Source organism: Culex quinquefasciatus, chromosome 3, assembly GCF_015732765.1.
Source record: "Culex quinquefasciatus strain JHB chromosome 3, VPISU_Cqui_1.0_pri_paternal, whole genome shotgun sequence".
In the NCBI taxonomy this organism is placed as follows: Eukaryota; Metazoa; Arthropoda; class Insecta; order Diptera; family Culicidae; genus Culex; species Culex quinquefasciatus.
The window spans coordinates 130,759,244-130,777,830 of NC_051863.1; the positions used below are offsets into that span (position 1 = coordinate 130,759,244).

Genomic DNA, 18,587 nt, shown 5'->3' on the forward strand with positions numbered 1-18,587 from the left:
AGACCAAGATAGAACTTAACTTGATGAACTTTGTTTCAATAAATATATTTTTTTTTATTTTTTTAAGTTATGATATTTTCATTTAAGACAATGAAAAAGTCTTAATTTAGTTTTTTTGTAATTTTAATTCTCAACTTGAACCAGTCTAGTCTTCTCAAGCCATGGAAGATCCCAGACAAAGACTGCAAAAAATTACAGATGCAACGTCATGGAAACTGGGCAATTCCAGAGTGTGCGAGCCTTATCAAGGTTGCCAGACATTCAGTTAGAATACCGTCAGTGATGGCATAATGTGAAAAGGGAACCAGGAGTAACTCAGTTTGTATAATAAGACTAACTCGTACATGCTGAACAATGTTACAATTCATAGTCAAATATTGATCCAGTAGAAGCTTCCAGTGCCGTCGAGTAAGTGGAAACCAAAAATTTGAAATCACAGGTAGCTTCTCACTCGATACAATGTCCGATCAAATCAGCTCGGTGGCTCGTGTAGTCCTGAACTTGTTCTGCTCTTTCCACCTCTGTTTGCTCAAGTAATAAGCGTCTAGGAAGTCCGTCCGCAGACAAGCCAAGACAGCACAGCAGACGTGTGCTCTGTTTGCGCTGGGATCAAAAAAGTGGCTCCGGATGTCGGCCAAAGCTAACCACGTGCCCGGTGTGGACGCTCCTCACGCGGGAGTTTTGTTTGAGCAACGAACCCGGAGCACTGATTAGAGAGTACGCGGCGCGACGTCGTCAGTCCGGCCCGGACAGGTAATGATGTAAAAGTGGTGCACTATTTGTTGGTTTTGAGTGGTATTATGGTGTGAGGGAGGGTGAGGGAAGACCATGCGGTGGACAATGTGATGTGGTTGTAGATAATTGAAAGCAGGTAGCACGCTATGCTGAACACGTGTTTTTTTTAAAGAAGGTTCATGGCACAGTCTAAAATGAAGTATTATGTGGCTCTTTATTTTTAAATTAAATTAAACTAAACACACCTAACTCCTAAATCCTTACCAAAAATGGGTCACTAAAAAAACAGAAAATTATTGACATCTAGAATCAATCGGTACACAGCTAAAAAAGTAATGATCCAGCTGCGTGTAAAAATCCCGGGTGTTAAATAAATATTGCATTTTTTTATGCAATTTAATGTAATTTTACACCCTGAAATATGTAGCCCATATGTATGGGAATACTACTTGACCGAAATGTCAAGCTCATATATGCGTTTATCCTTCCCATTCTTCATCGGTCTGATGGCCGAGTGGGCTAAGGCGCCAGTCCTTACTGTTGGTGCTGGGTTTGAATCCCGTCGGATGCAACTTTTTTTTTGTTTTTGCAAAAATTGTACATGCAGTGTGTAATATTAAGTGTTTATTTTGACGAAGGTGATGTGCAAGCTTATGCATGCGATTTTACCATCGGATTTTTTGCTATGATATGGTACGGTAGAAAGAAAAACATTTCTTTTTATTTAATTTTTATTTTGTTGAATTATTTTGCTGCATAAGGGTTATTATAAGTTAATTATTGAACAAGTGTCATACAATTTGATCAATTGTTCTTATTTTGATCAAAAAACCATTGTTCAACATGGTTGTGTAACACAAATGCCAAATCTAGCAACGGATTACGAATAGATTTGGACCAAACTTGGATGGAACGTTCATCTATCGATAGTTATCAGAAATCTTAAGTTTGGAGCTGATTGGACTATCCCTCTATTTTTGGCAACACCCTCTTTTTTGACGATTTTCTAAAAAAAATGTTTTAATCATAACTTCGCAACTAATCGAGCAAAATACTTTGTACAGGTTGCATTTTATAGAAAATTTTCCAAGGAGTTAGATAAAATTAAATTTTAACCTTTAAAGTTTAACCCCTAATATCATATTTTAACGTTTTAAGTTTAAAAAATCATTTTTGACCAGTTCCTTATATTTTTTTTATCACCATCGTGTTTCCCGGACAATTTTACATAATAATCAATGTAAACCTCAAACTAAAATTAACTATTGGCGAGAAACAGCGATTTAACTAAAAAAAAAAGTTCGATATTGCGCAGCACTCTGTCCTATAAATTCAAATCCAAAGGTTTACATTGATTATTATGTAAAATTGTCCAGGGAACACGATGGTGATAAAATAAAAAAAGAAGTAAAGATATATGAAATTGGTCAAACGTGAATTTTTAAACTTAAAACGTTAAAATATAATATAAGGGGGCATTTAAGGGTTAAATTTTTTTTTCGAATTCCTTGGACAATTTTCTATAAAATGCAACCTGTAGAAAGTTTTTTGCTCAAATAGTTGCAAAGTTATGATTACAAGAAAAGCAATCAGAGGTCCAATCTTCAAAGTCATTTAGACAATTTTATATCAATCTAAACTTTTCAAAAAATATATTTTCAAAGATGGTCACTGATGGTCAATATTTTTAAAAATCGAAAAACTGATAATAATCAAACTTTTGATGGCTATATTTTGAAAACGAAGCCCTTGATAAAAAAATATGTATCAGTTGCAATTTTACACAAAAAATGAGTTAAATTTTTTTTAATGATATTTCAAAATTACTATTTTTTCAAAAAATCATAACTCGGCGGCAGAATTTTTGACCATACTTCTCTATGGCTGGAAAGTTGCGAGTTTTTGTACCCTAAAATATATTAAAAAAATCTCGCAAATAAAAAAAAAATACAAATTTAGGAAAATCGAGTTTTTGTGAAAGAAGTTGATAAAAAAATCGTATTTTTTTCCGTGTACCTATTTTTTTTCTGAACATTCCTGAACAATACCTCTAGCTTGGCCGAAAATACCAAATTGATCAGAAAATGTATTCAAAAGTTACAGATTTTCGAATATTTACGTACCATTTTTGTATGGACAGCTGCCAAAATTGTATGGAGACTTCTATGAGTGAACTAGAGGTGGGCAAAAAAAGAGCGAGCCGCTCAAAGAGCCGGTTCATTAAAAAGAGCGAACGAACCATGGCTCACAGAAAAAGAACCGCGGTTCTTTTTTAAACTCCGGTCTTTTAAAAGAACCGTTCCAAAATGGAATCATTTTTAAATTTGTTATAAATATAATTTATTGAATTTTCAACAAATTGTTGTGTTAAATTTGTTTTTGGGAATTGAAAATACAATTTCAAATATTTCAATGCTAATAAAAAATAATCCCAACATTGTCCCTTAGTCTACTTTTCAATGAACTTCAGGATAAAACGGCATGTTAATGAGGGGCTATTTCCCGACATTTTCATAGCTGAATCTTTATATTTCATTGGGGAGTCTATAACAACTTTCTCATTAATATATATTGAAAGACTCTCAATAGCATTGATGTTAATCTTTGAACACCACTTAATAGTTTTCAAGTTTATATTTTTAAGTCTCCTACTGTTTTTTAAATTCCAAAAGTAAATGTTTTTTTTTTAACAAAGTGAAGAAACTTTTAATTTAAAATATTCATCGTACATTTAAGTATTAGCCAAATACAAATTTGAGAAAATTCTCTTAATAAAAAATCAGCATTTCGTCAGTTGTGTGCTATCATGTGACAACGACCATTTAGTACTTTTCGAGAAAATCGATTTTTAAAGTTTGTTGGTAAATAATTTCAAAACTATGAATGATAGAGCCAAACTTTTTGAAGCAATCGGTTCGCAAACACTCCAAGTTTCAACTAATTTGGTTACACCAGTTAAAAGATACAGTAAATAATGTAATCAAAAATCTGAAAAGCACGTGTCACAAGTGTGTTTCGAAAGTATAATTGTACTACGTGTCACAAGTGTGCACAGAATTCCCATACTAACTAAAATAGGCTTAAATCAATAGTTTAACCGACTTAATCTGTATATTTTCAAAAACAAAAGATTGCATTGCCTTTAGAAAGTATGTGTGTACATAAATTTGTGAAAAACAAGAAATTTTTTCCACATTTTTCAGCAACATGTATGACGTGTCACAAGGTGCACAATCATTTTGATGATAAATTGGTCTATGTCACAAGTGTGTATTGCGATATCCGGGAAACGGAAGCGAGTTTCCAAAATCGGGTTAAAGCATCTTGTAGTGTTTGTTAAGTATAGCAAAACGTCATCATTAACTCATTTTCGACCAAAATGGTCTATGTCACAAGATAGCACACAGCTGACGATTTGTTCAATTTTGACGCCATTTTAAAATTAATAGCTATTTCTCCAAAGTCCAAAGTTTGGATGCCATTCAATCATTCAAACGTTTAGGTTCAAGTTGAAATGTTGACAAAGAGATCGCCAAGATCTATGGTTTTAAAAGGAATCTTCTCGTTTTTAGTATTTTTTTAAATAATTTATATGATTCCAATGTGAAATAGCTTTAAAAATCACACCATTCTTAAAAAATATCACTTTCATCTATATTTTGAAAAAGAGCGAAAGAGCCGTTCAAAAGAGCGGCTCTTTTTAATGAGCGAACGAAAATGAGCGGCTCCTAAAAAAGAGCGGTTTTGCCCATCTCTAGAGTGAACCAATGACTCCAAATAGATTCTTTGGTCATAGAAAAGGCCCCAACAAAGTTTGAGCCAAATCAAAAAATACAAATAAAATCCATTTCAGGGTTTGTTAGAGAGTTGCTCAAATGAGTTCAACAACCAGTTCGTAAATCTCTTGACGAACAAAGTGTGCTACTTGAGTACGAAACCAACTAAAACCAATGGATCCTGCTTCAAATAAGTACATGAATATCACTGTGTGTAGATCTGATTATCAACATAGGAAAATGCATTTCAAAGTGTTTTTAGTTGATGAGACTTTTATTTCCATTAAAATTTTGATTTAATTTGAAGAGATTTTAATTTTGCCGACAGATTTTCGGACCAATAATTTTAACAAATATTTTCAGCGGCCTATCTATAACCAAGAATTTAGTGAAAATAAATTATAATAATAGCAGAGGAAAACTCTACTGCTCACATAGAAAAACTTTCAATATCAGTAAAAACTATTTATTGTATCGTAACGATGCCATAAATGACAACTTTCCAAACCACACAATTGCACTCTAAACCAGTCTCAGTAAACTTTTTACAAGAAAAAAAACCAACCAAATGACGCCCTCGTTACAACCAATCAAATCAGCCAACTATGATTGACAAAACGGTGCCCTTTCCTCCACGGCCATTCCTAATGGTTCCAAGTTCCGTGTGCCCATGGGTTGCATTTAAATCAAACATTTATTTCCCTCCTTCGGGGGTGACCCAAACAGAGAAAAGAGAGAAAAAAAAAACAACTACCCTTCATTCATCAACCCTGTTCTCTAACCTATCAATGATACATAAAAATAAAAACGAGGAGAGAGAAGAAAAAAAAGTGGAGAACTTCCGCCCAGCCGGTTCTACATTTCAAGAGGAGGAAACAGAAACGAAAAAAACAAGATGCAAAAAGAAGAAGCAAAATACGCTAATGGAAGTGAGCTTTCCCTGAGCCAAAGCCAAAAAAGGCATCAACAGAAAAAGAAAAAAAAGTCCTAACCTATCCGCCATTCCGGCTCTGCGTGGGTGGTGGTACTTGAGGGTGGGCTTAAGGTACCTCTACCTCTACAATATAGCAAACATAAACATCAAACATCGCCACCACCCCTCGTTGAGGGGGTGGCAATAGAGAGAAGAAGAAGCAGAAGGAGAGAACGAACAACAACAAAACATCCTTGAGCAATGTAAATTTTATCGATATAGTCGTGTGCACATAAATACACACACGTACACAGACATGAAGGCATATTATGGTTAAAGCCTTTTTGGGGAGCGCGCGGCTAGGCCGTAACTCACCAATGTTGCTTTTTTAGTGGGTGGAAAAGCGATGAAAATAATGTTATAGAGCGAAATTTAGTGGGCTTGTTGAGAACATAGAATCAGCTATGAGGCATGATAACATTCTTTTGGGGAAGCTTTTTATGACAAATTGAATGCAGTGAAAATTGTATTCATCAGTTTTGAACAAACTGCGACATAACGTTAGACATAACGAGCTTTAAATAAGATATTCAAAAAACATTTTGCATTATTCACGAATACATTCTAACTACAAATTAAATCGCAATTATTTCATCTACTTTTGCTTTGCCGGATTTCTCTGATAAATTCTGGAACGATTAAATCCCCCCAAAAACCAAATCCTATCTCCCACAGGAAAGCCTATCCTTAGTGTTGAAGGTCCACCCCCTATCGCGTCATCGTCGATTAATCCATCACTAATACCGGTGGAGTTACGGTGACTGATGATGGTGTGGACGGCACCCAGCAGGGTGGGCTTCCCATCGGGATTAGTAGGTAGGAAAAATAAATTTGTGGCAGGGATCGGTAGGGGGGTTTATTCTAGTAGTGGGTGGGGACATTAAAAATTGAAAGAGATGTTTTTTCATGTTGAAAAAAGGAAAAAATATAACATACCTAATTTAAAGATGTTGAAATGATGTTAAAATTTTTTTAATATAATCATTTTTGAATCAAATTTTCAAAGTGACATATGACTAAATGATCACTTAAAAAAAGATTTTTCAAAGAACTGTGCTTTCTTTTCATTTATACAGCTTTATTATTCCATAATAAACACATTACAGATTTTGTGTCAAAAAAGAATTTAATGTTACATCTGGACCTGGTCATTGTTTTTTATATCTTTCTCATTTTTACACATAATTTTAGTTAAATTATTGTAAACATAGGTTATATTCAACCGCGAAAGTATTAAATTTTCCATAATTCAACCTTTTTTAACTTTAAATTGAACAACTCTTTCTACTGTGTAGGTAAAATCCATATAAACTTTGGTATTTTTTATTTACATCAAATGTTCAAGCTTTTGTTTTTATTATCTTTACCTATGTTTAGAAAAGTGCAATATTTCCAAAATCCTGACATTTGAGCCTTGTTTTAAAATAAAAAAAACGGTGCAATTTTTTGTAATGCCTTGGACCTTATTTCGAAGCAACTAATTCATTTCAGTACAATTCAATTAAGATTCAATTTTATAACAAAACATTCAAACAATAGATAATTCGCTTGAAAATATTAATAACTAAAACAAGCAAAGGATAGTTGCAGTTTGTAGAAAAGGCCTAATAAGACCCGGAAAAGACAAAACAAATAGATGTAAAATAAGTAAAAATGAAAAAGAAAAACATTAAACCAGAAACTTTATTTTTTTCGTTTCTTAAAGAATGATCAAACTACCCTAGCAAACACATAAAATTTTCGGAAAAAATGGGCAGTAGCGGGTTAGACAATATTTTTTAAGAAGGTTGCCAGATCACTAATGTGTATCCTATAAGAAAGTTTCCAGCAATAACCAGCCTCTTTTTAATCTGTCAAAATTGGTCCGAAAAATCAAGGGGCAAAACCAAGGGGTAGGACAGTGAGTGAGTTTGAGAAATTTTGAATAATTTTGAGTCAAATTGAGCCACTCGAGTTACTCAGAATTTCCTAATCTTCACGAACGACGTAACGGATTTTGACACTGACATTTGACAGCGATGACGATCGACGTTGACAAATGCAGAAAAATAATCGACGGAAAAAGTACTAAATAAATTTAATAAGTAAACGAGACAAATAAGCGACCGAAAAATTCTGGTTCTGATGCCCAATCTATTTTCTACCATGACCCGGAGAAGGATCAGACTGCTTTGCTAGAGGCCACCAAGGAAACATCGACACCGACTAGCCGATTCCGGCAATTCAGGCGGGTTGAAGCCGATCTGCCTGCGGCTGTTGCTGCCGTGCCGGCCGTCACCGGTGCCACCATCTGTCACCGGTGCACCATCTCGGCCACCATCTGGAACGATGCGAAACCCAGACCATCGGATTGTGTGGCAAGCAACCGGTGGATTTTGAGGAGGCGCGCAAAGGACGGTGTTGAACGATCGGTTCCGGTTGCCACATTAGGAGAATCATTGAAACGAAGGAGGAAACGGGGAAATTGGTATTAATGAGAAGGAATATGAAAGTTGTATTTATTTTATTGAAGAAAATTGGGCCCTGTGCCAAACATTTCGGATTTCGCGTCAGTAGAAAAACTCAAAATTAAACTAAGTTTTCATGAGTATCAGCGTCATTAGCGGCAGTGACTGATAGCACAAACACGAATCGAGTTTGTGGCAGATTCCAGCGCCATGGACGTCAACGTGGCCAAAATCTCCACCGGCCGCTGGCTCCGAAATTTAAAATATTTGGTTGGAACCACACAATTTTTCAGCTGAGACCGTTCCGACGGCTGCAACAGTGGTATTTATAAAGAGTCAACCGATGGAACCGTTTTGTTCCTGCAGCGGTCTCGCAGCCTGAAATTGTCGCAGCGGACCAGTGCTGGGGTCACTTGTAACTGGCAAGAGGTCAACACTTGGCCGGAACGGTTACGCTTAACGGCCACAAAGGAGTCTAAACTTGGTCAACACATCGACAGTAGTATATCCTCCAGGCCTTAATAGTAAATGGCCTTCCGATAAACCTCCTGGAAAGGTTCCTTTTGCTCCGAAATCGGCACTAAATTTGAGGAATTGGGCAGCACCGTAACCAGAAAAATTTTCTATCCTGATTGTCACGCTCATCTGTCAATCTATACGTATTCAAATATTCCGTAACCTGACTAAAAATCGTTGTAGAGGAAAATTGAGTAACTTTGAGTAACATTGAGTCATTGTGAGAAATTGAGTCACTCAGTTACTCTCTGTCCTACCCCTTGGGCAAAACAAACATTTTTTAAAAACTTCAAAATTTCAGTGGAATGTCAAGTGCAATCAGCTGAAATCAATTTCAAATGCGTTCCCTTGCGTTTAGAATCATTTAAGCATGTTTGGGTTTATTAAAAAATCCAATCATTTTTTGAAAATTTTCGATGTACAGTTACTCAAAAAGTTTTTTTTAGGTTTTTCTTGTCGTCAAATCGGCCTTATGAACAATATGATTCAAAAGGTTGCAATTGTTACACTGCCCATGATCGCATAAATGTCCCATATGCATTTTCGTCACTTTTGAGTTATTGATGCAGTTTGGTTCAAAATCGTGTGCTCTTTCAAAAGAGCCTATAACATCCAGTACTTTGTTCTAGAAATCAGGAGGAAATCCAGTTTTTTCGTGAAAACTTAACACATAGCCTTATGTGTGGGACAAACTTGTTTAGCGTTTTTCTCAGCTTGCTGTTTTTTCATATGGGACATTTATGCGATCATGGGCAGTACAAGCCTTTTTAAGGGTAATTTCATCTAAATTTGTGTGTAAAAAAATGAAAATATACAGAAACTGATGTAAATTTAATCAATTCCTGATGTAAAACATTTGTTTTACCTAAAATTATCACTGAGAGAAAATTTAAAGCTTTATTTTACTCCAGGAACTTGTAAAACTTTTTCCAGTTTTTGTTAAACTTCACTATCTTACAAATCGTAAAATCACAAAAAAATAGAATATTCAATCATCAAATTTCGACATTCCAAATCAAAACTATTTAGAACTAGTACTTGACAGTGTACAAGATCAGCATTTTTTAACCGCAGGAATGAAGTTATCATAAATTGATGAAATGTAATTTCAAAAATAAGATTTAAAAAGTTGTATTATCCAAAATTAAATAGCTTATAATACAGTCATCCCACATATTCGGAACACCCACAAATTCGGAACACTTTTGTGGTAATTTGTCAATAACATGCCAAATGCAGCTTTTCTGTCGACCCTACTATTTTTAGGACCTTCATTTGGACATTCTCTTGCTATTTCACTGGTAAAAGTAGTACTTTTTGAACAAAAAACCTCATTTCAAGACTATTTTATCCAGAGCACCAAAACACTGCCTCCAAATTGCCTGTTCCATGATTGTGGGATGTTATTGTGCCTCCCACAATTGTGGAACACCTGAATTTAACTGATATTTTCACAAAAAAGTTATCAGACCATGTATAAAACATCACTAAGCTTGAGTTTCATTGGTTTCAGTGCCTGAAGTCATTATTTTGTAAAAATTATGTACTCATGGAGAGAACCAAAGTTTGTTTACATCCGTAAGAAAAAGTGTGTTCCGAATTTGTGGATTTCAAGGGTAAAAGTTTTCTTCAAAACTCGATATAAAAGTTAAAATTTGCAGTTGTTCGATATAGCATTCGAAAGATCGCAAGAAAAGCTTTCAAATGAAGGTAAAAGCGAATCATTAAGTTCAATCATTGATTTTCTATGATTTTTTGAACATTGGCCGATCTGTAAACTGTTCCGAATATGAGGGATGGCTGTACACGACTTAAAAATAAACGCTTTGATTTGTTTTACCGTGCAATAAGGCTTGTACAAACTTAACCCTCTACAACCTAACCCCGCCTTTAGACGGGCTTCGATCTAAAAAATCGCCAAAAATCAATTTTCCAACCGATTTTTGATATTTAAAAAGCATTGGAAAGAAGAACTCTTAAAATTTTAGAAAATTTCAGGGTTGGAAGTTTAACTTGTTTTATGTGACTTTGCCAATGTTTTTAAAAATGTCATTTTTTAGGGGTCAACTTTGGCTGTGTTTTTACTAACATTTCCTATATTTTCAGTAAAAGAAGTATGCAGTAATTTTTGTAGTGTCCCAGACTATGCCTCTACGCATTTTTTTGCAATTTAAATGATGATGGTGCGATTCTATGGCAGAAAATGTGAAAAACATGCAAAAAATTGAAAAAGTGACTGTAAAAACATGAAAAAATTAGATAGGCAAAATGTAATTATATTAGATGGTAGAGTAGGCCAAATACTACCAAAAACAAACATAAACTAAACAAGATAAATGCAAATTAAAATACTAAAAATGAAACAAGAAAAACATAAAACAAGAGAAGTTAAGTTTTTCGTAGAACAAAAGTTGCTCAAAATGACCTCCTGAACACGGGAAAAATAAATATTTTCGAAAAAAAAATTTGGGCAGTAGAGGGTTAATATAACGTTTATGTCCCTCGGCTCTGGTCGATGTTGAGGAAAGAGGGGACCAAAAAATAAAAATAAATATGAAATTTCAAATGTCATACCTTATTTTCAACAATTTAAGGCTGAAAGCATATCAAAATGCAACATTACAGTTATGCTGATATCAAAAATAATAAACAAAAAATAAGCATTAACAATCAATTTCTGGAAAAAGCAACATGCAGCATAATAAGACATATTTGAGTCAACAGCACATTTTACTTATTTAAAAGAAACTGATTTTGGTTTAATCAACACTAAACGTTAAAGCAAGCTTTTTAAAACAACTAAAGACTTTTGTAAAATTGCGAGTTTCAAGGTTTGATTCATCGCAAATTTGTTGTTGAATCAAACCCAGAACAGATGAATGTGCAAAATGTTGTTTTTCGTGAAGTTTTTGTTACAAAAAAATATTGGTATCATTTTGTAGTTGAAATATTTTATATTCAGCACATCCAATTCAAACCAGCAGGATTGGAATCAAATAGTTTCCGATTTGGTTCAAATTTGATCTTGAAGTTGCTTTGCCGAAATAATTAGGTGTTATATCGTTTAGCGATACGTTTTAAAAACGAACAACTTAGTGTTAACCCTCTACTGCCCAATTTTTTTTTTCAAAATTTTTTATTTTTCCCGTGTTTAGGAGGTCATTCTGAGCAACTTTTGTTATACGAAAAACTTTACTTCTCTTGTTTTATGTTTTTCTTGTTACATTTTTAATATTTTTATTTGCATTTATCTTGTTTAGTTTATGTTTGTTTTTGGTAGTATTTGGCCTACTCTACCACCTAATATAATTACATTTCGCCTATCTAATTTTTTCATGTTTTTACAGCCACTTTTTCAATGTTTTGCATGTTTTTCACATTTTCTGCTATAAAATGGCACCATCATCATTTTAATTGCAAAAAAATGCGAAGAGGCATAGTCTGGGACACTACAAAAATTACTGCATACTTCTTTTCACTGAAAATATAGGAAATGTTAGTAAAAAACACAGCCAAAGTTGAACCCTAAAAAAATGACATTTTTAAAAACATTGGCAAAGTCATATAAAACAAGTTAAACTTCCAACCCAGAAATTTTCAAAATTTTAAGAGTTCTTCTTTCCTATGCTTTTCAAAGATCGAAAATCAGTTGGAAAATTGATTTTTGGCGATTTTTTAGATCGAAGCCCGTCTAAAGGCGGGGTTAGGTTGTAGAGGGTTAATAATTTGTTGCAGGTTCTCAATTTCATGAACGCTTGTTCACGATTTTGGGAACTGAGTTTTGACACATTTTTTTGACACAAAATCTGTCTCCATTTCCTGATGAATATTACAGTGGACTCTCAATAAAATTTTCAGTCCCTTCAAGAAGATTGCTTTGATTTTTCGTTCTATAATTTGATAACTCCCTCTCTCGACGGTCCCTTCAATATCGACAACGAGAGAGTCCACTGTACCATCATTTTTTTCAGTGTAGCTTTTTTTACAAAAATATCAATTTATATTGCATTTTAAACTAAACTCGAACCACGTTTTATATGATTTTTTTTCTTAAAATGCCTACAAATTTAAAGATTTTTCGAATTTTGTTTAAAAAAAGATACATCAAATTTATTTTTTACAAACAAATTGTTTCTTTTCCTAGTTGAAATTTGCCAAAGAATTTGAAATTGTATCCCGTTTTCCGATTTGAACTCATTTTCATTGAAAGCTCATGACACCATGAAAATATTAACATAATACTTTTCATCAAAATTTTCTTCGTTATTGGTTTAACTAACATTTTTCAAACCTTTAAAATTTAATAAAACTTATTTCTGCAGTAGGGGAAATTCTCGTATGTTTGGCAGGTTAAGCGCTCGCTCATAATTCCATCCAATTTGCTGATTTTTACTATTTAAACAACTTATTTTGCAAAACTGTCAATAGAAACTTGTATCCTATTGCTCTGATTATCACTCGATTTCAGTTTACGGCGCTTTATGAGCTGTAATTGAAAGTCAAAATGCTGATAGCGCAACATTAGAGGCACGCTGGAATTAGATGCTGTTCCCCTACTTTGAGCACCTCTCTTTCCCGGGCAATATGAGTGTATTATCACAAGCTGGATCTCACCACGACACCATAGAGAAAGCAACCAATGGATTGTTAACATGTTAACATTAAGTTAAAAAATAGCCCCTAAATCCGCTTTGTAAATGCGACCCAGATACTCTTTAGAGGTCTTGAGAATTTTTTTTTTCATTTACTCTGCATTAAAATTCATTAACAACATTAAAGCGGCCAGAACTACTGCGTAAAGTTATTCGCAAAGATGATTCGTTGAGTTGGGTTGAGTTGAAACATGAATGGTTAAGCAACAAATTTCTTAAATTTTCTGGAGAAGACTAAACTTGGAATTCGTGGAAGCTAAGAAGTTTAGAAGCTCCTGGACCCTCTAGGGAAGAGTCTTCGTAAAATCTACGACTTTTCAAAGTCTAGACGTAAATTGAAAGAATCTAAGCAACGTTAAAAAAAACATCATAAAATGCTCACCATTCGTCCCGCTTATCAGCGGATAGTTGCTATCGCGGCCTCCTATCAGCGTCTTTAATCCGGACTCGATCAGGGTTGGCGAGGCTCGATCCCGGTCGCTCATGATTGCGGTGTGTGATTCTGGACTGCTTGGTTTACGGCGTTTGCTCGCTGGTTTTGTACTAACTGGGGCGTGTGTGGATTTACCGCCGCCCAGGGATGTCTTGTCACAGGCTGAGAGCTGTCACTTGTTTCTTCTAGCCTTTCGTCGCTGCCGCTGAAAGGCTCTGGTGTCCACCGCGCTGGCAATCGTGACGACTTTTGTGTTCTTCCTCTGCTGCTGCTGATGCTGCTGCTGCTAGTAGGTTCAGGTAGCTCGACTTGACGTGGTAATTAGGAGTAGTAAACAAGAATCAACACTTAGCGACTAAATTTTCTTTTCTTTGCTTAATTTTTCTTGTAACTGTGTAGTATAACAACTTTGCTTTTCTTTTGTGTGTAACACTTGTGCAACTTCTTTGGAACAAACTTGAACAACGGGTTGCGCTGCAGGCTGTCAGTTTTGTATTTTCAGGATTCCACCGGGCACCGAAGAACCATGCAAGAAAACAGGAAGTGAGCTATTTACATCGCGTGTGCACACACACGCACACCTTCACACCCACACCCACGAATCCCCACACTCGCGGCCTACTTCGCTGTCGGTGCCGTCGATGGTCACTTGGATGTTCCCGAAACATGCACGCACGCACGAGTTGGACGAATCGCGATTGACAGCCGTCGCCTACTTGGTTTGGCCGCCTGCACCGACTGTCATCTGTCAATTCGCGCGAGGTTCGGCCGATCACCGCCGAGTGACTATTTTTCACCACACGAATTCGTTTCGGTCGCGGAAAATAGCTTCGCCTTCGACGGGGGGCTAGACACTCTGTAGAAGGTCTCGAATGATCCAAGGAACTCCCCCACGGAACACCTGGAAGGGATCAGCACCGTCGTCGCCTACTTGAGGTTGTTCCACTTCTCTAGTGTTCTGTTTTGGCTGGAGTGTGTGAACCTCTGCGTTGCACGTTTGTATGTCGAAGTTCACAGGACTTGCTCACGTGGTTGCACTGGTGGTAGTAAAAACAATTGCCCTCTCTATTCTAGGATTCACACGTACGCTCACTAACACAGGAGTTTGTGTGACTGTGTGTTCACGGGATGAAAAAAGGCTTTCCACTGATGGGGGGTGCTCTCACTCTTCGATTGATTGGTTGGATTTGCCGAAATCCAGGAAGATTCTCGTACCGATTCTTAACGCACAATCACACGAATCTCACTCGCGACGTTCTGCGCCGTATTGCCCCTGGTATTGACGTATTGCTTCTTCAGTGTTCTACATTGAACCGCGCTGCAGCTGCTGCACCCAGAACGACAACGACGGTCGCGGTCTCGTGTCTATCCAGAATCTGTGCCGTTCACGTGTGTCACGAGCGCTAAAGCTCTCCCCCGCACACTCTCACTCACACACAGACAACCTGGAGAGTGTATCCTTTTGCCACCCACACCGGACTTCACGACTACCAACAATTCCGAAAGCTCTCTCTCTCGAGTTTCTCATTGATTTTTCCTCCAGACCTTGACTTGTTCAGCGCACGCTTGTTGGTATTGGTGCCCGGAAAACCTGCCACCCCCACTGTAAACAAGTCCGTGCACTCACGAGTACAATTACTGAATGGTTTCTATTGTTCCTAGCGTCAAAACAGCCCCAAACAGGTCATCCTAGCAGGTGACGTTTGGTTAGCTGGTCCCTAAACTGTACCGGTTAGCTGAACAACAGCTACGAGCACCATCACAGAGTCGTTCCAAGAGTTTCTCGTGTCAAAACAGATCCAAACAGGTCATCCTAGTAGGTGACGATTGGTTAGATGGTCCCTTAACTGTATTCGACAGCGGCTAGCTGTTCCAAAACACTCAATCAAGTAGGTGACGACCGCTGATCCCTTCGACGGCATCGACAGCGGCAATTAATCAGCAACTCGTAAACACACCGTATCAGGAAATCCTTCCCGAAAACCCCCGAACACCAACTACACAGAAAACCGCGCGAACCGTATAGACCTAGAGAGTACGGGGCACCGTCGTCGATACCGTCGTCGCGAACACGAGGACGAGTACACGGCTGGAAATTCCCGTAAGCAGCACAGGACAACCCCCTCTGCCGAAGGAGTGCACAAACTCTTGACGGAGCGGACGTCACGACCAGGTGGACGTCACGATGAAGTCACACGCACGCACGCACGACGGTTCTCGACGACGACACGGAACGACACACACGCAGCAAGCGGCGCAGAGCAATCTTCCCAAGGTACTATTCGGTGCTCGATTTTTTCTCCGACTAAGCAGGCCGCGGCATCGGCGGGTTCGCGAGTTCGCGGGAGATCCGTCAGGGGAAGGAGGAGGCGTGGTAGGAAGGGGAGGGACGGGCGTATGAGTGGTGAGCGCGAGAGTGTGAGTTTTGGTGAGTGACTGAAGAACGATGATGGTGATGATGGTTTTGTTGAGTTACGCGGTGTTTACCGCGTGGTGTCTAGAAGGTGATACGGCGTGCGGTGTGGCGTGGTTGCGAGCCGGTTCGGGCTTAGATTTTTTCGGTGTTTCTGGATTATCAGCTTTGGCGAAGGAGTTGCTGTTGTGAGGGATGATAAGTGAAGCATTACGAAAAAAAAAATAAAAAAATCACCAGAAAAAAAACATGTCAGATACCAATTGCGCAGAACAATGCTGAGAGAGTTGAAGCTTCGTGTGGATCAATCGGATCAATGTGAACAATAACAAACACGTTTTGTTTGGTTGACCATTCTGTGCATTGTCCCGAAGTTTAGTTGAATGTGGTTGTCGGAGTCCCGAGTTATAATTACAAATGATTACGGTAGTCGGGCATGTACGTGTGTCAAACGCGTTCTGACCTGAAATCCCTTTGACCAGTTGTCGCACTTACAGAAATTTTCAGGGTATGTCAAGATAGCATATGAAAAGTGACATCAATGCATGGAGTTTTTTTTTAGTTTTTTATTGATTATCTCAGGATTGGAATCAAATTTTGGAAATTTAAAAATTACAGTTTATTAAAATTTCGTCCCAAAATTTGTTATGAATTACAAACTCCTTGAGCAAGTCATGCTCAATCCCTGCCACCCGTGTAACTCACAAAACTTATTCAAATTTCATTCAGTGAGGCGCAGGAAAAAAAAAACATTTCCTCGCTCAAACACAGACACTAGTCCACCATCTGAGAACCTCGACTTAGAAGCATGCGCACCAGTGTGATAATGAAATCACCTTTTTCTATCGCCATTCACTCACTTCCTTCTCTCTTTCGCTCTTCTGCCGATTCTGCCCATTCGTTCGTTGTCCTTTTCGCGCCAGTCTTATCTCTGAGCGCACTCGCTGAGAACGAACGTGGACGGACAACCATAAAAAGGTCGCACACACCAACCACATGGCGGTCTTTCAGAGAAGAGAACGTAGAGAGCGAACGTTCTGTTCCAAAACAGTCATTAGAGAGTGTGATGAACGCCGAACTCCACACCGAATTTAAATGTTGTGTTTGCCAAAAAGAACGAACGGGAAGAGAGAGGTGAACTTTGTCAATGCTTCTTCTGTGATTCGGGTTGATTTTTTTTGGGTTCTTCAACTCAGAACTCCGAATAAGTGGCGAGAGGATCGAGTTTGTTTTTTTTCAGAGTTCTTTTTTTTTTGCTTACTTCAACTTCTTCGTGTGCGCCTCGACTCCTTTTTCAGTTTAGACTTTTTTTTTGCTTACACATGTTTTTTTTTCGCTTCTACTGATAATATATTCCTCACTCGCGCGGGTTTACTTTGCTGATGTTAGCATATCGGTAGGGTGGACGGTGTTATGATTTAATTTTGTAGTTGAAAATATTTCCTAGCTTATTGTGGATATGCTTTCATGTAATTTTTCATTCTTTTATAAAAGGAAGCAAAAAATAAAACTTAAATTCATTTTTTTGCATGTTTCCATTATTTGTAAATTTGGTTACCCCAAGTGATTTTTTTTATGCATCTCGAAAACAACGAACTTTGCTAAGATTGAAATTTGATTTTACTTTCAAAACTGGTTGAGTAAACTTCAGGTAAGATTTATATATTTAAAAAAAATATCTGTCATAATTCGACGGCAATTTGTTTGGCCGTGATTCTCTGTGCTTCTCTTTTAAAGTCTCCAATACCTACAACTTACCCGAAGAAAATAAAATTGATCAGATTTGTTTTTTAAATGATTCAGAATTTCGAATATAACTATTACATTTGTATGGCCACTGTTCAACTGTCAAATTTGTATGGGAGCAGTTCTCTAGAATTGCACAATTTGACTTATTGTATTTTTTAATTTGCATGAAACTTTGTCCTCCGATTTCGTATGTCCAAATAAGATGAAATCATCAGTTGAATTCATACAAATTTTGGGGTCGGACTATAAAAATAAAGTATGAATACAATCGAAAATTTATAAAAGTTTACCCAGTTTTTGAATAAATTTTAATCACAAAAACTCGATTTTAACTGATTTTACCTCGCTAATTTTTCTATCATTTTTTTTTTATTTGTTGAAGTGCCCACTTTCGATTTTGAGACTATAACCGCCGTTTTGTTTTTGGACAGTTATGATTTTTTTTTGAATGAAATGTTTTTTGGAAAGTATCGAAAATGCACAAAATAAAAATCATTTTTAAACAAAGAATAATCGAAACAATTGAACAATTTAACTTGAATTCAACATCATATTTTTTTTGAATTTTTGAAAATAGTGCTCATCCTTGTCCATCCATCGAAAAAATATATTTGAAAAGCTAAAAGCCTTTGAAATTAAGCGGTGTGAAAATCTCAATATATATTTTTGAAAGAAATTTGACAAAAATAACTTTTTACCAATAAAAGTCAAATCAATGGTTTCCAAGATATCATGGATTGAAAATTGAGGGTCAATTGCGTAGAACTTTAGAAAACTTGCGTTTGGACACAAATTTCGTCTGATTTCGTTAAGTTCCGGAATACAAAAAACACACATATCACTCAAGGGCTCATAAGTGGCATCTTAAGAGCGAGTTTTTCACCAATGTGAAA

The 18,587-nt window shown here is 36.7% G+C and overlaps 1 protein-coding gene across 1 annotated transcript in view; it reads right to left on the bottom strand.

Moving 5' to 3' along the window:
• Window positions 1-15,134, bottom strand: part of LOC119768845 — a 189,980-nt gene extending 174,846 nt beyond the window's left edge. The window contains exons 1-2 of the mRNA XM_038260270.1: window positions 14,699-15,134; window positions 13,482-14,013 (exon numbers count right to left, since the gene is read on the bottom strand). Of these exons, the coding sequence (XP_038116198.1) occupies window positions 13,482-13,584 (103 nt within the window). The 5' untranslated portion in view covers window positions 13,585-14,013; window positions 14,699-15,134. The remainder of the gene's footprint in view (window positions 1-13,481; window positions 14,014-14,698) is intronic.
• Window positions 15,135-18,587: the final 3,453 nt, after the last annotated feature.